A 17,382-nucleotide genomic window follows, 5' to 3' on the forward strand; every position below is an offset into this window, starting at 1 on the left:
CTTGAACACAAAAATTTAATTTGCAGGACGAGTCATTAAATATTTTCCGAGACGTGGAAGATTTAATCAGCGTCAAAAATTCACGATTACAATTTGATACACCGAAAGATACAACGAAGAAACGTAGTATATATTTAATTTTATTGCTACGTACAATACTATATAATTGAAAATATTTGAAAATTTACTGGTCCAGAATTATTGCCCGCAGATTTCAATCGTGTCAGCGCGGCGAGAAAGCCGCGTATATCAACACACCGAGTTTCTCCAAGAGGGACTGCTTTATCGAGATGTAGGTAAAATTTGCCTGTCCGACGAGATCGAAATGATAAGGGTAGAAGGACGAAGATGAAAAGCGAAATGAAGCCGATGGAAACACAGAGCGAGAGAGAGAGAGAGAGAGAGAGCGACAGGAAGATCAGTGGAAGGGGGAAAAGAAAGACTTTCGTCGGGGAATTCGTTCGTCGGGAAACGATTCGCTCGTGATAGAAAGAACAGGAGGGGTTGCGGTGGAGGATGCGGGGGATGCTATGCAGAAAGAACGGGAGAGAGAAGGATGGAACCCGAGAGTTGCGGGACGCTGTGGCGCTGATAGACAGAGAGAGAGAGAGAGAGAGAGAGAGAGAGAGACGGACGTAGCGCGCGGAGAATGGAGGAGAGCAGCGGAAACAGGGGTGGAACACGGGTGAGAGGGAAAGCCTCCCCCGGAGAGGGTGGCGGAGAGGATCGGTCGGGTCGTGTGTTGCGGGCTGCTGCGGCTCGGGCGCGACAGTTCTGCTCCGGCCACCGGCGGTGGATTTTCGCGGGAGCGGCGCGGCGTACCTCCTCCGCGAGAGGACCAACCCCGTACGGCCCCGTACGAGAGAGGGTAAGGAGGACGGGGAGAAGAAAGGCTCTCTCGATCCGCGCTCTGGTAACCTTCTCGAGTGCGTCGCGGCCTCGGTTGTCCTCGTTGCGAGCAGCGAGCGGCCACGGAAACGTGTTTCCGCGCGCCAAGAGAGACGACGACGGCGACGACGACGGTGGTGGTGGAGGTGGTGGTGGTAGTGGTGGTAGTCGTGGTCGTGGTGGTGGTGCTAGTAAACGGCGCCGAAGGACGAGGGACAACGACGGAGGGAGGGGGAGAGGGACAAGGCCGGAACGCGGCTCGAAACGACCACCGGACCAGGGGATCAATCGGCGACGGCATGAGGAAACGCCTAGAGGCGCGCACGGCTGCTGCTATTGTTTCATCATTAACGAGGCCGGACCGGTCGCGTCATTATCGAAGAACGCGAGCGTGATGAGCGCCGAATTCGAACGTTGACCGCCTCTTTCGGGATTCCGATTGTATCTTCGTCGCGCCGCGCGAAACACGTAGATAAGATAAGAGGCTTAAACACGCTATCCCGTCGTAAACGTATTATACAGACAAAGAGATTCTAAAGAGCTCTTTCTAAGAAAAAAAATAACAAAAAAGTATACGCGCCAAATATATATATATATAAAAAAAAATATTTATGAGCAACAAATAGTAGTTGAAAAAAAAAATTAAAATACTGTTGATGAAATTAATTAGTCAAGATAGATGAGTAAAAGGAATAACGACGACCTGACGACTTGGCGAGACAATTACTAGAGAAGGAATAAGGAAGAATAGCGGCGACGATTTGCAGAATTGAGAGAAAACATTCTGCCTGCAATCTCGCGAACGCAAATTCGCGCTCTCGTTAAGTTTTCGTCGGTAGAGGGGCGGATTTACCACCCTCTCCTGCCCTCCCTCCCTCCCTCCCCCCTGTAGAGGGGAAGAAAAAGCGCGCCGAGGGGTCACCGACGGTAACTGGGACACCGCGGGTCGACGCGATCCTAGTTTCGGGGACTGCGCGTCCCTTAACCTTTGCGGCTGCTGAACACGCGCGTCGAACATCCAGGTTGGGAGATTCATCCCTTAAGAGATCACAAGAGAGGAGGTCGAAGTCGCCTTTCATCGGCATCGACTTCGTAAACGTCAACGTCACTTCGCGCTGGCTTTTACGTAAACATCGATAAACAGTGGTACTGAATATATAACGGGTGATAATCGTACACGGTGAACTCTTCCATCCCCATCGTTAAATCTCGGAGGTGCGGAGAGGATCAAGCGTGTTTAAGCTAAACGCATCGCGTTTCAGCACCGTCCGACACGCCGGAATATAATTCGGGGCAGCCAAAATCGTTGTCTCCAAGAGTACATAAAGATATTAATGCGTTCGATAATTAATGAAAAAGATGCGTACGCGCGCGCACGTACATACGGGTACACACACAGACACGCACACAGGCGCGGAACAACGCGCGGATCTCTATATTAGATGTATATACATGTTGCAGATTTATTTAAATACATCATAGATGTATATATAAATATTATATATGTGTGTTGAACCTTCATAGGTCTAAATCACAACGTTGAAGCGTTACATAGTATATCACGTTACGCGATTCTCTCGATAATTAAATAATTCGAGACTACATAGAAAGAAAGAAAGAGAAGGAGAGAAAGGAAAAGAAAATTATACATTTTAAAGAAGCAACACTCGAGAAACAAGTTAAAATTGTACAATTAAAGAAGAAAAAAAAAAAGAAAAAAAACGAAGCGAGAAGAAAAGTTATTTATGATTACAAAGCAGTGAGAGTGAAAGAGACGAAAATAAAGTACCGTGCGACTCGAGCAATCGTCTCTGTCAACCAGTCGGGAATACGAACCAATATTTATCGATCCGACGATCGAAGAAACTGCCACGAAACATTTGCCAATTACACATAACAAAGAAAAAGATAGAGAAAGAGAAAGGAGGGAAAAAGAAAAAATAATTTACAAGATTTTCTCGTCAATGCGCGCGAATACTCGCGCGAGTCCACGGTGCTCAATTAGGCGTAATAAGTACAAAGACACGCGGGCCTGCAGAATTATTTTTTTTTTCGATCGAGGTGTGTGTGTGTGTCATCCCTCTCAACATTAGCGAATAAGCGTATCGAGTCTGTCCAAATTCCCCATTGGGCGAGGAGCCCAATCCTATAAAGACGATCCTATAAAATCTACCTCAACGACTATCGGCACGCGAGATCAAGTCCCACTTTCGAGCATATAATTATCTTGGACAAGAAATAATCGACGAACACAATCACTCTTGCAAAATCACTCGTCCAACTGAAAGTCCTTAGAACTTAAAAATCCTCCCTTCGAGATTCTTGCTACTTTTCGCATTCTATCTCTTTATACGCGCGAGTCGCGTCGCATAAATCGCAACTTTGTCGCCGTTTCGTCGTCGTTTTACTCTCCGTAATTTTCGCGTCCTTCATATTCCTTTCGCGGAGAGGCATGAGGGAAGAGGCGCCGGATAAATTCCTAAGATAATCGTTACAAGCGTCCTCCAGCGTGCAGAATCGTTTCCTTTGATCATAAATTCGGTAAAGTACGCGCGATAAAGACAATCGTAACATCGCAGTATCAAAGTATCTGGTCCTCGGGATCGATTGAATGCGGACGGGGTGTCAAATCGGGCTGTCAAGTCGGCGCACGTTGTACCGTCGTCGTGCCGTCATCCGTAAAGCAAGGTGGTGATATGCTCCATCTCACGCGGGTGCGCGTAAGGGATAATGCTGGCGGCGAGAGATGAGATGATAGACCGTCAAGAAGAGAAAGAGAGAAGAAACAGTTGCACCGCGGGACGGAGAGGAGAAGCCACCGCGCCAAGAAAGACGCACAGCCATGTCATGGGAGTCTATCTCGTCCAGGGATTACCTCGGGTAAGTAACTGTTGTTCATCCCGAAATGTAACAGCGAATTTTAAATTAGGAAAATATGTAATAATTAATTGAGGTAATTAATTTAGCTGTATCGAATGTAGATTCGAATTGAAAATTAATTAATGACTAAAATAGTAATACACAGTTTAAAAGATTAGTATTTATATAATTTTTATTTGTATATTTTATTGTAATAGGATTATATTCTGCTCTTTTTTATCTGCCTATTCAATGTGCATAGAAACAGACAAAGATATGTGTGTCTATCTTCGTTATTATATGGATATCTTCTTTTTTTTGCTTTCTCTTTCAAAGATTTGGATTTTTAAATGAGTTTGCACAAACGCATGCAATTACTGGACATGTTTGCTTGAAACGTTAAAAGAGTTACCATATTTTTTCCAAAAGAAATAAAGAATAAATTGTTGACTTTTCATGTATACATTTACATATTTAAAACAAAAATGAGAAAAATAAGAAAATGCTAAAAGCTTTCACTCAAAATTATAATCCATTAAGAGTGTTTCTGCTTTTTCCAGCCTTAAAGAATTTTTCATACAAAATATAAAAATAAAAAATAATATGTAATAACAAAAAGTAACATAAGTTTATTATTACATTTTCTAACGTTAGTAATATATCTTAAAATATTTTATAGAATAACGTTTTTAATTTTCTAACACATAATATCGATGTAAAAATGTGTATGAAGAAAATCTTTTGATGAATCAAAAATATTATTATTAAGATCTAACAAAATAGATTATTGTATCTAATGAACATAACAAAGGAGTAATTAAGAAAACTACTAATTTCTCTATTTTCGAAAAATTATTTTTGATATTTCAAGATCTACTATAGCATAGTAATTATGTGTGGGTAATTACTTATGGTATATATAGGTACAGCTATATATGTATGTATATTAGGAGGTAATAATGCCCTATATTTCGATAATGATCGCAACAATGAAGTATAATAATATTATATAATTACGAACTACCGCGGATAGGTAGGTCATAATGGGCGATAATTACCGTGCAGCTTATGAATATAGTTATATGAATATAGTTATATAATGTAAAACCAATCCTAAAACATTATTTTTTTTCGTAAAAATATAAGTTTTATAAAAATGTTATAATTCAGACTCTACTCTAATATATTTCATAAAACAATAGTTTTATTGCTGAATTGTAATTTACTGTAGTAAATATCTACTGGATTTTTTTAAAATTAATGTAGATATTTTAGATAATGCACCTCACAAGAATAAATTCTGCGACATTTGATCAAAATTGAGGGAAAAATTCCGTTTCATTATTACGACATAAATATCCTAAGAGTATATATAATTATATTTGCTCTATATACATATTTTTTTTTTTCACCCATGTGCTATTCTTCGATCGACGTAACGTTATTACGACATTAAGGAAAGATGCTTAAGAAAAGCGAAAGATGTACGATAAGGGGGTAGTTTGCGAGAGCAGATACGCCGTGTGTACGTATTTCGTTGATCGACCTCGACGCGCGAAAGAGCCAGGGGATGGTTCGATTTTCCACTTAGAATCGCAACGCCGTATCGTATCTCGTAGCTCGTAAATGGGTCAGCAAAAGAGGTCGCAGGTGCCTCGCCCACCTAGCGAACGTGGTGGGAAAGCGATAGAGTGTCGTATACTCTTCGCTTTACACGATACGCGGACTTGTATACATACACACAGAGAAAGGGGGAAAAAGCCACACGCAAGCATGTACGCGTGTGCGCGCGCACAGGCACGCGACTCTGTTTTGGGGAAAACTTTAACTAGGACGGGGAGTGTGTAATTTGCGACGAGGCGCGACTCTTTCCCACGGGGCTTCTATCAAGCGTCAAAGATAGTTTTCTTTCGCAATCGTCTATCTTAATTAATCCTAACGTCTCGAACGTGATAAGCAATTAAATCTTCCTAATGCAATGCTTCTCGGCAGGAGGAAGTATAAACATTTGACAGATTCTTGACACACAGAATTTTTTTAAATTTAATTTGTCAAACAAATTATTAATACCATATAATGTTAATGACGCGTTCATTAATAAGAAAAAGGATCTGTTTGTAGAATAAATTGGAAGAATGGACGAAGTGCAATAACGTTGATTAATGTTCTCATTGAAACAATGCTATCTAAAACAATGTAAAAAATATTTCGCACGATATTCTAATTTACAAAAGAGGAACGACATAGTTGATGGAAAGGGCGAGCCAGTCTTCTGTTAGAGAGTTTCGCGATATCTCGGAGCGCGGGATCGAAAAAAAGGAATATAAGTGAATTTCAGTTTTCTCGAATGTAGAGCAACGGTCGCATTGCGGTACGACAAGAGTAGATAGGTAAGAATTCATGATTTTATACAGGGTGTCCCAGATATCTCATCACTTTTCATTGAGAAAACCTTCAACATGCCATAGATTTTTTTTATAAAAAAAATAATCAAAAAGTTAGTAATTCCTGTATTTATAAGTAGTGTGAAAAATGATTGACTTTATGAATTATTCAATTGTAGCTACGCAAATAGATAATAAAAGCTTTATTCTTATTTAATTTCTGGTAAATGCATCTGTGACAAGATTGATTTTTCAAAGCTTATTAGATATATTAGGACAATTGATAAGAGTTTGCTTAAAATATAGCGTGTCCATAAAAAATTGTTCATCAAGCAAGAAATAAAAAAAATTCAATTTAAAATTGCTGCGATAGATACGGGATACCCGCTGTATATACCAAGTAACTTCTATAATGCGCAGTTTGCAAACTCAACCTCCGGGATGGCAGCCAAAAGCGGTTTATCTCTCGGCGCGCTCTCCTTCCGTTCGTCCTAGAAATAAATTAAGAGTCTGCGCATGGAACCTGCGGGAGGTCAGTTGCCCGCATCTATCATCTAACATAGACGTTTGACGTGAGCTTGCAAGCTATTGACCAGGATGGGAAGGCTTTCCATCTAGAACTATGATTTAATCATTATGCCGAATAGAATAGGAAACGTTAGATCATAAAATGTTAGTATTTTTGGGGAAAAAATTTTTGAATACCATTTTAAAGATTACTAATAATAATAATTACATTAATCGTATGAATCGTTAATTTGATGCTAACATCTTTTAGTTTGAGTTGCTAAAAAATAATATTTTAATTTGAATGTATACAATAAATAAATATAATATTAATTATATAATAAAATTATAAATTATAAAAATATAAATTATAATTATAAAAAAATAAATAAATAATCACTATATTTTTGCAAGAAATTTCTAAGAAATATTAAAGAAAGCATATCGTACACATGTATATTTGAAATTTTCTTTCCATCACGAGATAATATAACAGATCCTTTTTATTTTATATTTGTGACGTAATTTTACATAACATATTAATTTACTTTATAAGCTTGTACTTTTGCGCGAGTATCGAGAAGAGATTACTGTTCCACTTTGTTATATATCGCAGTGTTATAAATCACACTCAAGCAAGAGAACAATTTTGGAATTTCTATAGAACTTAAGCGATCAATGTGTGAAAATATCGCACCGCGCTCGATTACGTCTTCTTTAAATTCCTTTCATCGGATTTCACGGCGGGTATGAAATTCCACGAATGTTCGAATCGAGCATCCTTAAATAGGTAGCGGTAATAATATCGTTCGATATTCAAACATAAATAAAAAGTTGCACATGCATTTGTACACGTGTATGTAGATTTGAAAAAATAACTTCTTCTCTATTATTAAAACCTGTACAAATTAGAAATTATACCAATTAAAATAATTATAATACCGGAGTATAAATCACGATCATTATAATATTATTCAATGATATAAATTGTGTACATGATACCAGATTTCCATTTCTTACTTTTTACTAATATTTTTTACTAAATCATTTTATAATATTTATGAAACAAATAGTTAATATTTTTAAGAGAATTTGAAGCAAATATTAGCTGTACAATCAAATTTATTTCCCTGGTCAAACACGGATCATCATCATGATTGATGATCAAATGATTAAAATGTCAATTAGTTAATATAATTGTACAGTTTATCTCACATAAAGGATTAATATATATATATATATATATATATATATATATATATATATACATATGTATATATGTACGTTATGTCAATATATACATTCAATGATGTGGAGATTATCGAATGTTTGCAGCGGATCAGCGAGCCATCAGCTCTCGGCGACCGCGCTGCTGGGTAGCCCTGATGGATCGAGACATCCACTCGACGTCTGCGAGTTCACCGAAGAGGATTACCGGCACCAAAATGGCAATGGTAGTAACAGCCATTACCAAAATGGTAGATCGGGCGTTGGTATATGGGAGTGTCTCATAAGTTGCAGAAGACGGCTTGATCAACAATTAGCTCGAAGGAGGGTAAGTATCCTACAATATACATCTATCCGCTTTTCCTAAGCCTCTTGAGAGAAATCAAAATGAGTTGATTTGAATTTAGCAAAGATAATACAGTCGATATTTAAGAGAAGAGATTTTTTATACAATTTTATTATAAAATTGTATAAGAAATTATATTAATTTATTATATTAATTATTTATTATATTAATTATATTATATTATATTAATTATTTATTATATTATTATATTAATTATATTAAACAATAAATAATTAAGCTAGATATGTTAGTTTATCAATATAATATTTATTTCGTAAATATTATATAGAGTTAGAAAACAGATAGGAATACAGATAGAAATAGTCAAATGTAAAAATGTGTAATGTCGGAATTTTCTTTTTTTTTTGTTAATTCAAACGTGATGGATTAAAGTATTACAGAAATGAAAGGAATGTAATATTTCAATAACTTATTGCGTTCCAAAAAATTTGACTACGTTTCTCTTTCACTCTTCTTCGGCTATTAATTTATTAATAAAGTTCTCTTACTTCGAAATGCGCGTGCCAAATATTATCTCGAAATCGCAATCGTAATTTTAGAAAATATCGCGCTTAGAAGCAAAATTGGCTGTGCGCCATGATAACACTTACTACGTAATATATATTAATGATCTTACAAATTAATTTAATCAACCAATTCTTTAAACTGTTCCTCTCGAACGCCGCCTCTCCAATCGATTTAACGTTCTCAAAGCATCGGAGAAACGTATTATGTATGTCAAATGAACTAACGATAAGGCATGACGACTGCATAACTAAGCATATTTCGTGGACGAGCAGCACGTTTTATCGGTCACTGTCAAGTTCACGATGTGCATGCGGTAGCTACGCTACCCATCACTAAAACCAAAATACCGACTGTACGAGATGTTTATCGTTTCGGGTGCGAAACTTATGATTTCGCGTTACGCATCTGACAGTTTATCCCCACGATATCCTCTTCAAACAGTGACAGATACAATTTGCGTTCCTGTCTTCATCGAAACTACACGATAATTCAATCGAGTTTCGATTTTGGCGAGATAGTTTGAAGAAACATAAAACTTGCGTCGCTGATTTGCAAAAGAATCGTCAAAATATATTTTTTTTCTTTTTAATTTTTTAAAATATGATATTTTTTTAAATATGACAACATACGAGAAAGATCGATTTGTCGTATTTATTTATTTTTCAATTATTAAAAAAATCGTTCCTATTATAATGAATTTTAAATCTCTTAACATGAAAAAAATAATCGTCTCGAGGCTAAGAGTGTTCTATTTCCTCTCGTATTATATTAATCATAAAGTCTGAGGTCTATTTACACGCAATCTCGTATATAACGTTCAGTTTTCATTGACATAATACTGCTAATATTATTATTCTCAAGAGAATAATATTTCTTGATGCTTCTCTTCTGCAAAACATCGTTTTACTTTGTTATGATAAGTGTGATAAGCAGGCAGTATCACAAACATCTACGGTTCATTAAAATTCTAACGTGGGTAGAAATGATTTCGCGCATATGCATCCTGTATGAATATACTTTGACAATTTTTACCTTAAGAGATTATTTATATTTTATCATAGAGTTTAATCTACTGCACGCACATGTACACAATAGGGACAAAGTTCATGGTCAAATCGATATGACCTTCTACCTTCTACCTTTGCATCGTATTATCTACGCCAAGACTTAATGCTGCGTGATAAAGACCACAACATATCATAACTTCTTCCTGGTTAAATCATCTATCACCTAAAGCCTGTTTCACAAGACATATAATATCAAACGTTTCGGTAACATAAATTTATCCAGCACACGAGCGATAATTTTAAGTAAATCAATTTAAAATGCAGTTTTATATATATATATATATATATATATATATATATATATATATATATATGTTGCTGTATCTCAGTCATATAAATAATTTATTGCTTTTCAATTTTACGAATTATTACGCAATGTCATCTGATTAAACCGTTAAATCAAATAGTGATTTAAAAACACAAAGAGAAAGTTTGTGAAGTTTAATCACTTATTTTCGTAACCTATTTAACTTCCGCTTAATTTGTATTATTTTTTGACTTTGTGAAAAATGTAAAATTAATTATTTTATCTTGAAAAAATAATTATGCACGAAAACGAAATTGAATTTCGTAAAATTGCATACAATGAGCTCTAACGCATGTACATATAACTATCGTTTTTCCAATTATTGTCTATTAAAATATTGTTATACTATATTAATAGCGCGCGTGATTTCCTCTTTGACTCGCACACGCGCTTCTGAACATTGCATTTTCGCTCGAAAGGGCTGGCAACTCAATTTCAAGGTTGATTGTGTCGTAAATTTCACGGTTGATTACGAAGAAGTACACGGGATATCGAATAATAAATAGTCCGAGATGCAAGGACGTGTGCGATCGGCGGAAATTCAAGGACTCGCGACGATAACGAGATGTCAAATCACGTAACGTGAATTTCATGCATGAATAATTTAAAGAAAAGCGATAAATAAAATGTGGTTAATAAAATTTATAATATATATATCTTGTTTCTGTCTCTTTAATGTCGTTGCGCGTCCTCTTATCTTACTTAAAATTTATATCATGTCGTCCCGTTGTAGTGCAGATACGCGCGATAAATTGGACATAGTAAAGTGTGCGCACAAATAGTGTTATTTCGTATGTCCCAGGTGGAGCAAGGTTTGAAATTGTACCGGGCTCATAAACAGCAGGCCGCGGTCAGGAAATGGAGGGGCGCCCTGAAGAGCATCAGACATCGCGAAGATAAATTCGCTCTCCTCGGATATCTGTATCAGGCGTATATGGATTGGGGCAAATACAGGTGGACTATATATAATTTACAAGCTATAATATACGTATAGTAGGTATGTGCTTTTTTTCTTGGTCGCAATTGCTCGCGTGTATTTAAAGTGAAAGAAGTTACTCTGTGCGGGTTATTAAAAGTAATTTAGAGGAAAGTAAGACGGAAAGTACGAGGTAAAGGGGTCAAGTCATGGGTACTTGTTTAACTTCGCTAAAGAAATATTATACGAGTATATATTATACAAAATGTTCGATAATAACTGTACAATATATTTTATTAAAGATTAATATCTATATTAAGAACAGCATCACGAATGATATACAAGCGAATCCTCTTGTTGAAATTTTTTAAACATTTGGATTTCATATAAGAATTTAGGTTTTTCCGAATATTATTTTTCGACAGGAGCAACTTTTGAAAAAAAATCTTTGAACATTTAAATGTCTTGAATATCTAGAAAATCTTTTCTCATACATATGTATGAGTAATATTAAATATAAATATATTAAATATGTGTTTTTGAAATGTTCAAAATTCTAGAAAATAAAATCATCATCAAGAGAAAAAACAAATTTTGTTTCTGCAAAAGGATTTTAAATTTTAGATCTTTAAGTTTATTAAAGTTTAGTTGTATCTCTCTTTTTTTTACGAATTATATTTTTCTAAGACAATTAAATGCTAGTTTTACACATTCTTTTAAAAAATATTATTCTCTTCGATAATAATAGCGTGATTTTTGCATCATCGTTTCTCTCTTTTTAGGGATAGCATTGAATTCGGGAACAAGCAATTATGCATCTCGGAGGAGCTGGATTCACCGAACATGCGGGCAGAAGCATATTTGAATTTGGCCAGGGCACACGAGAGATTGGGCGCTCTTGACAGAGCGTTAGATTACGCCCGGCACAGGTTTGAGAGTCTCCTTCATTTGTTACACAGTCTTATCTATGTAAATGACGTAATACAAATCTTCGAAGGTAATTCAAAAATATATATGTAACACATATGCGCGACTAATATTTTTCCATTTTAAAACACATTATTAGTTATTTAATAGATTGTATATACAAATCGTATCTCTCTGAGATCCACTCCGTGCGAAAATCACGGGTTTGAAGAAGATTAATCAAGTTGATCGATAGATAAATATAACGTCCTGCTGTGGTGGCGATAATTTTATCGACACCCTGTGTATACGTATCGTGCATTAATATCCATAATTTTGCATTCTCGCAGCTTGTATAACGAGTGCGATCAGTGCGCTACTGCTGGATTAGTTCACTTAACCGTAGGCAGAGTCCACTTGGAGCTAGCGGGATTCTGTAAAGCCCTGGAAGCGTTTCAAAGAGCCCACAAAATCGCCCACTCCATTCAAGATCCCTCCTTAGAGCTCCAGGTAATTAGGTCCCTTTGTCCGTTGCTTTTCTTTCTCGCAACGGGTATAACATAAGCGCGCGTATTATTACCGTGATGCTTTGTTAATTACCAGACGGACCGCACGTGGAGAGATTAAGACAAGCGATGTTGTGTCTCTGCGAGATAACCATATTTTTCGTTTCGCCTTGTATCTCATCTTTGGAATGGATAATTAATCCCAAATTTATTTGTGCACCTGACACTGTCTGGAAATACTCGAAAAAACATCTTTTTCTCCGCGGTTATTGATATTCCAAGAATTACAAAATCACGTATGAAATAAAATTATTTTTTTCGACAAAATAAATTTTTATTTTCTTTTTTTTGCGACCTCTTTTCTTCCTTTTTTTTTTTTGTTTATTTAGAGATTCTCTTTCTATTGAGTACTAAAGCAATGGCAATGAGATTAAAAAAGAAATAATATCGAATCGATTTAGCTTCCTTTTTTCTATCTGATCTAAAAGTTTCATTTATCTTTCCGCCTACTTTTACATATCACTTACTCCGATTAAGTTTCTTTTCATTTTCAGGTGTACGTCGGCCTGTCAGAACTCTTTTGCAGATTACAGGACGCGGACAAGAGCGCGAGATACGCCGCGAGCTTACGATCTCTCGAGAAGTTTACAGCTGGGAGATCTGAATTCGCGTCATCACCGAGCAGCATTATTACAAATGGCCGCGGCGCTTAGAAAAAAAGGAGAGTTGGGCGACGCTCATGATTACTGCTCGGTAAAGTTTCGGTTAAAAGATTTTTCTATGGGAAAACTTGGTCGGTCTGGTCAAAGATAGGGAATCATCGCAAATCACCGTGGTCTCTTCAAAGTGAAACTTTAAGCGAAATGTCTGCGTGACACTTTTCTTTTTCTCTTTTCATAAATGATTGCCACACTTTCCTCCAACGTACATCTTTAATGTCTCGCGATTCTTTTCCCTCTTAACTGCGCGACTTTATTTTCGCTTCTATCGAACATCTCTTCAAAGATTTCCGCGAGAGAAAATGCTCCTAATATAACCGTGTAAGAGAGTCGTAATTGCGTTATTTATCAAAGATGTTTCACGGAGAAAGTTGTAATGACCAATCGATATCACAATAGTATGATTTAATAGATTATATGAACTTTTATCACGTTTACACAGGAAGCGACGAGGCTGTCGTTAGTTTCTGGCGATCAAGCCAGTTACGCCCGCAGCATCCGTATTATGGGAGACATTTACAGAAAGAAATCCGATATAAATGTAAGTAAAAAATTCACGATAATATTTGAATTGCCTTGCGCCTTTTTCATAACTTTTGTATATTGTTTTCTACAATCTTTCATATCTTCACACCATTAATATCGCGTACATTAATCATAAATACAATTTGTGTGTATATATCAATGTAATTCTCATACATTCATGTATATTTATTCTGAAAGCGCGATTGATGAGAGAAAAACCTTTTCTCTCTTTCTCTCTCTCTCTCTCTCTCTCTCTCTCTCTCTCTCTCTCTCTCTCACTTTTTAATGTATTCATAAAGCGATTTAAAAACGCACGCGATCGCATAATAAAAAATAAAGCCAATATATTTACTTTTATATTGTGCATGTCATATTTATATAGATAAATCTTTTTTATCGGGCTTTCGCGGCAAGTATTACGATGCTATCAAAACCATTCGCAGCCTCATTGTACGTTCTAATATTGTTACGGGCATTGTCATCGGCGATGGAAAAAAAAAACGCCATAACTGGAACATTCCTTTGCATGTCACGCATGTTACAAAAGTGATTTTTAGCGTTGTGTCACGCTTGCAACGCACATCGCTTTCATTTTATTTCGTCGCCGCGAAATCCTTTGCGAACCTAGTTAAAAAGCGAGCGATAACATCTTTTTTGTAAAATCCATTTGCACATCCATTTAAAAATGGAGCAAAATATTAAAAGATGATATTTCCTTTATTATATTAAAATTTTTAAATGCGTTTCTAAAAAAAAAAAAGAAGAATATGTGTAATATCGTATAACTTTGATGAGTTTTAAATTCACATGTATTCTCGTTTACGCAAATGGTATTAACGATACATATTCAATTTATAATTTCACATTTATTACAGAGATTTACGATTTATAAATTTAGATATATTATAAGGTAATGTATTCTTTTACAAACAGAAATAAAATCAATAGTAGACAGCAAAAATGTATAGATAAAGATTATAATCTGAAACTCTGTAATTATATTTTGTTGCGCTGCATTTGAGACTATACATTTTATTCAAATTTAACTAGCAACATCCTCATTTACTGCCTGCGCGGATGCACGGATGCACGTGTGATTGCATTTCCGTAGGGCGCGATAGAAAAAAAATTACGCTTGTCAAATTTAAATCTGTCTTTTAGTTGGCGATGGCGCGATGCACACATAATTAGCCTTTAGTTCATGCATCGCGCACGCCGGCCCATATGTCAGAGCGATAACATCGGTGAGATAAAGATGGACATATTGCAGAAAGCATTCCGACAATACGAGAGCGCGATGGGTTCGGCGGCAGCGACTGGCGATCGGCTGTGCCAAATGGAAGCGATGGACGGTGCGGCGAGATGCCTAGAGGCTCTCAGGCTTCAACACAAGATATGCAACTGCCGGCCCCTCGAGTTCAATACCAGACTCCTGGAAGTGGCAGGATCAGTCGGCGCCAAGGTAAACTGCCAATATAAATTCGCCGCTCATCGTTCGTATCGTTTCCGAGAGAAAGAGAAAGAGAGATAGGAAGGAGAATAAGATGAAGAAGAGAATGAGCCAGAGAAGCGCGATATACTGTGAAATCAATTTTCTTTCTCCTGTCAGATGTAAAAACTTGGAAATTTCTTCCTTTCCCTAGTCTAGTCGGAGATCGTAACGAAACTTGAAATAAATGCGAAAAAGTTTTTCGTTCGTCGAGAACGAACTGGAACGTGAAAGGGCAAAGCTGATCTCTTTGATTTTATCATTTTAGAATTGTCTTGGATATAACATGCAGATACATACATATATCTGCTATTGGCTCGTTATCAGATTTTATCCGAATGAAAAAAAAAAAAAAAAATTGTTGTCTAAAGAATTGTGGAAATTGTAGTATTTCGATTAAAACAGTAATACTGCTCATAGTTTATTAGTCTTATCATGTTCTGTATACATTAAATTGAGAATGGTTTTAAAAAAAGTTTAAATGTTAAGTTAAAATGTTTGTCTAAAAAAAGCTACAGAAAAAAAGAAAAGCGAGGTCTAATATATGTATATTCTACTGTAATATTAATATATTATATTCTAATATTATTGATAATATTTTACACGTTGAACATAAATCTTCGTGTGGAATATATACAGAATAAGATTACAAAAATCCGCTCACTTACAGCTCTTGGTACGAACAGTCAGATCCAGATTATCGCGTATTTACGGGTCTTTGGGAGATGAAGAACAGAAAGGGCATCACGAGAGATTAGCGATCGCGATGGAGGAAGATCTGGAGTTGCGATGCGGAAGTTGTAACGAGCCCTTTGGTTTGGAAGCCGATTCCCTGGAGGCATTACCCTGCTCTCATATATTACACGCTCGGTAGGAAATTTCGGAGATTCTCGGAAACGATTTTTTTTTTCCTAACAATAATAGATGAAATAAAACGCACAAGAGTAGTGTGAATCAAACAATGTAGTGTTAAGTAAACTACCGCGATTCTTTTAGAATATTTCTCCTGCCCTTATTTTTCCTCGCAACGTTTGCAGATGCGCGTACGACATTCTGAAGAGACGCGACAAGAAGAAAAAGCGTTTATGTCCCGACTGCCACAAATCTGTCAGTTCACGGCTGTACCTGCATTGCGAGGATCCACACGGCATGAATACGTTAAATCATAGTTCCTTGAGCCTGGCGTCGTTGAGGGCCAGCAGCCTAGCAACACTTGAGGACTGTCACGCGACGAGTAGCGTTTAAAAAAAAAAAAAAAAACACAATGGGATTTTTCATTTATTTTAATGCGTTGGTATCCGCATGCGATTAGAAATAATTTTAAGAATTATAATTCGGCAGGTAAAAAAAGTCAACGGAAAGTAGTACGATGCAAAAAGATTTAATGGCAATAAAAAGTGCACGCCTCGATCCATACTGTCGAATATTAATATAATACATTCCCTTCTTCCCAGTGCGAATATCTGCATGGAATAATAATTGAAAAAATTGGAAGTAATATTGTTTTATTAATACTTTTGATATTTGTTATTATTTTACAAGACGATTTGTTACTAGTCTTTTATTATTAGTTTTGTTATTAGTTATTAATTTATAATTATTTATTATTACAAGCATCTATGTGAAATGCCATTATAAAATTGTAGGAGTAAATTTTTATGTTTTTAAACAAATAAATACAAAAAGAGAAACGATCATATATAGAATATAGAGAGTTCATATGATAGATCATCGGTGTGTTATATTTTTTCTTTTTTTTTAATTGAGAAATTCTAGCTATTACAATAAAGATTATCTTCAAAATCTTCAATTGCTTCAATTGCAAACGGCTATTCGAATGTTGAACGATTTAAAGAGAGATCATCTTAAAATACTACATATTATAATATAATAATAAAATATTATTAAAATAATTATTTTTTTATTATTGTAAAAAAAATTATTTTTATTAAACTATACTACAAAAGATGCTACTTTTACTGATGATATAAATATTTACGTTATATTTTTATTAATAAGCTGAAAAGAAAATGTTTAACGTTAAAAAAACAATATAATGTAATTGGTAAAGGGGAACGAGAAATAAACGAGATTATCGTTGATAACATAATGACGTAACACTGCGTGTGCGTGCACGTGAGAGTAAGACCACGTGTAGACTCGTAGCGAACACGTGGTGGGGATGGAACCGTTCCCTTTCATATGTCA

General features: G+C 36.0%; 2 protein-coding genes across 2 annotated transcripts; both read left to right on the top strand.

Annotated features, from left to right (window-relative positions):
- The first annotated feature begins 649 nt into the window (after positions 1–649).
- On the top strand, positions 650–1,306 carry LOC126849558 (growth/differentiation factor 7-like). Its single transcript, XM_050591504.1, has one exon. The coding sequence runs from the start codon at positions 650–652 to the stop codon at positions 1,304–1,306; it is 657 nt and encodes a 218-aa protein (XP_050447461.1).
- A 1,614-nt stretch (positions 1,307–2,920) lies between these two features.
- On the top strand, positions 2,921–16,584 carry LOC126850090 (43 kDa receptor-associated protein of the synapse homolog). The gene is given in 11 exon segments (XM_050592720.1): positions 2,921–3,768; positions 7,974–8,193; positions 10,916–11,067; positions 11,812–11,958; positions 12,286–12,445; positions 12,996–13,060; positions 13,062–13,194; positions 13,603–13,701; positions 14,956–15,147; positions 15,845–16,044; positions 16,212–16,584. Coding segments are annotated over 11 exon segments (1,614 nt in total). The 5' UTR covers positions 2,921–3,730; the 3' UTR covers positions 16,420–16,584.
- The last annotated feature ends 798 nt before the right edge of the window (positions 16,585–17,382 follow it).

This window comes from Cataglyphis hispanica, chromosome 5, assembly GCF_021464435.1.
Source record: "Cataglyphis hispanica isolate Lineage 1 chromosome 5, ULB_Chis1_1.0, whole genome shotgun sequence".
In the NCBI taxonomy this organism is placed as follows: Eukaryota; Metazoa; Arthropoda; class Insecta; order Hymenoptera; family Formicidae; genus Cataglyphis; species Cataglyphis hispanica.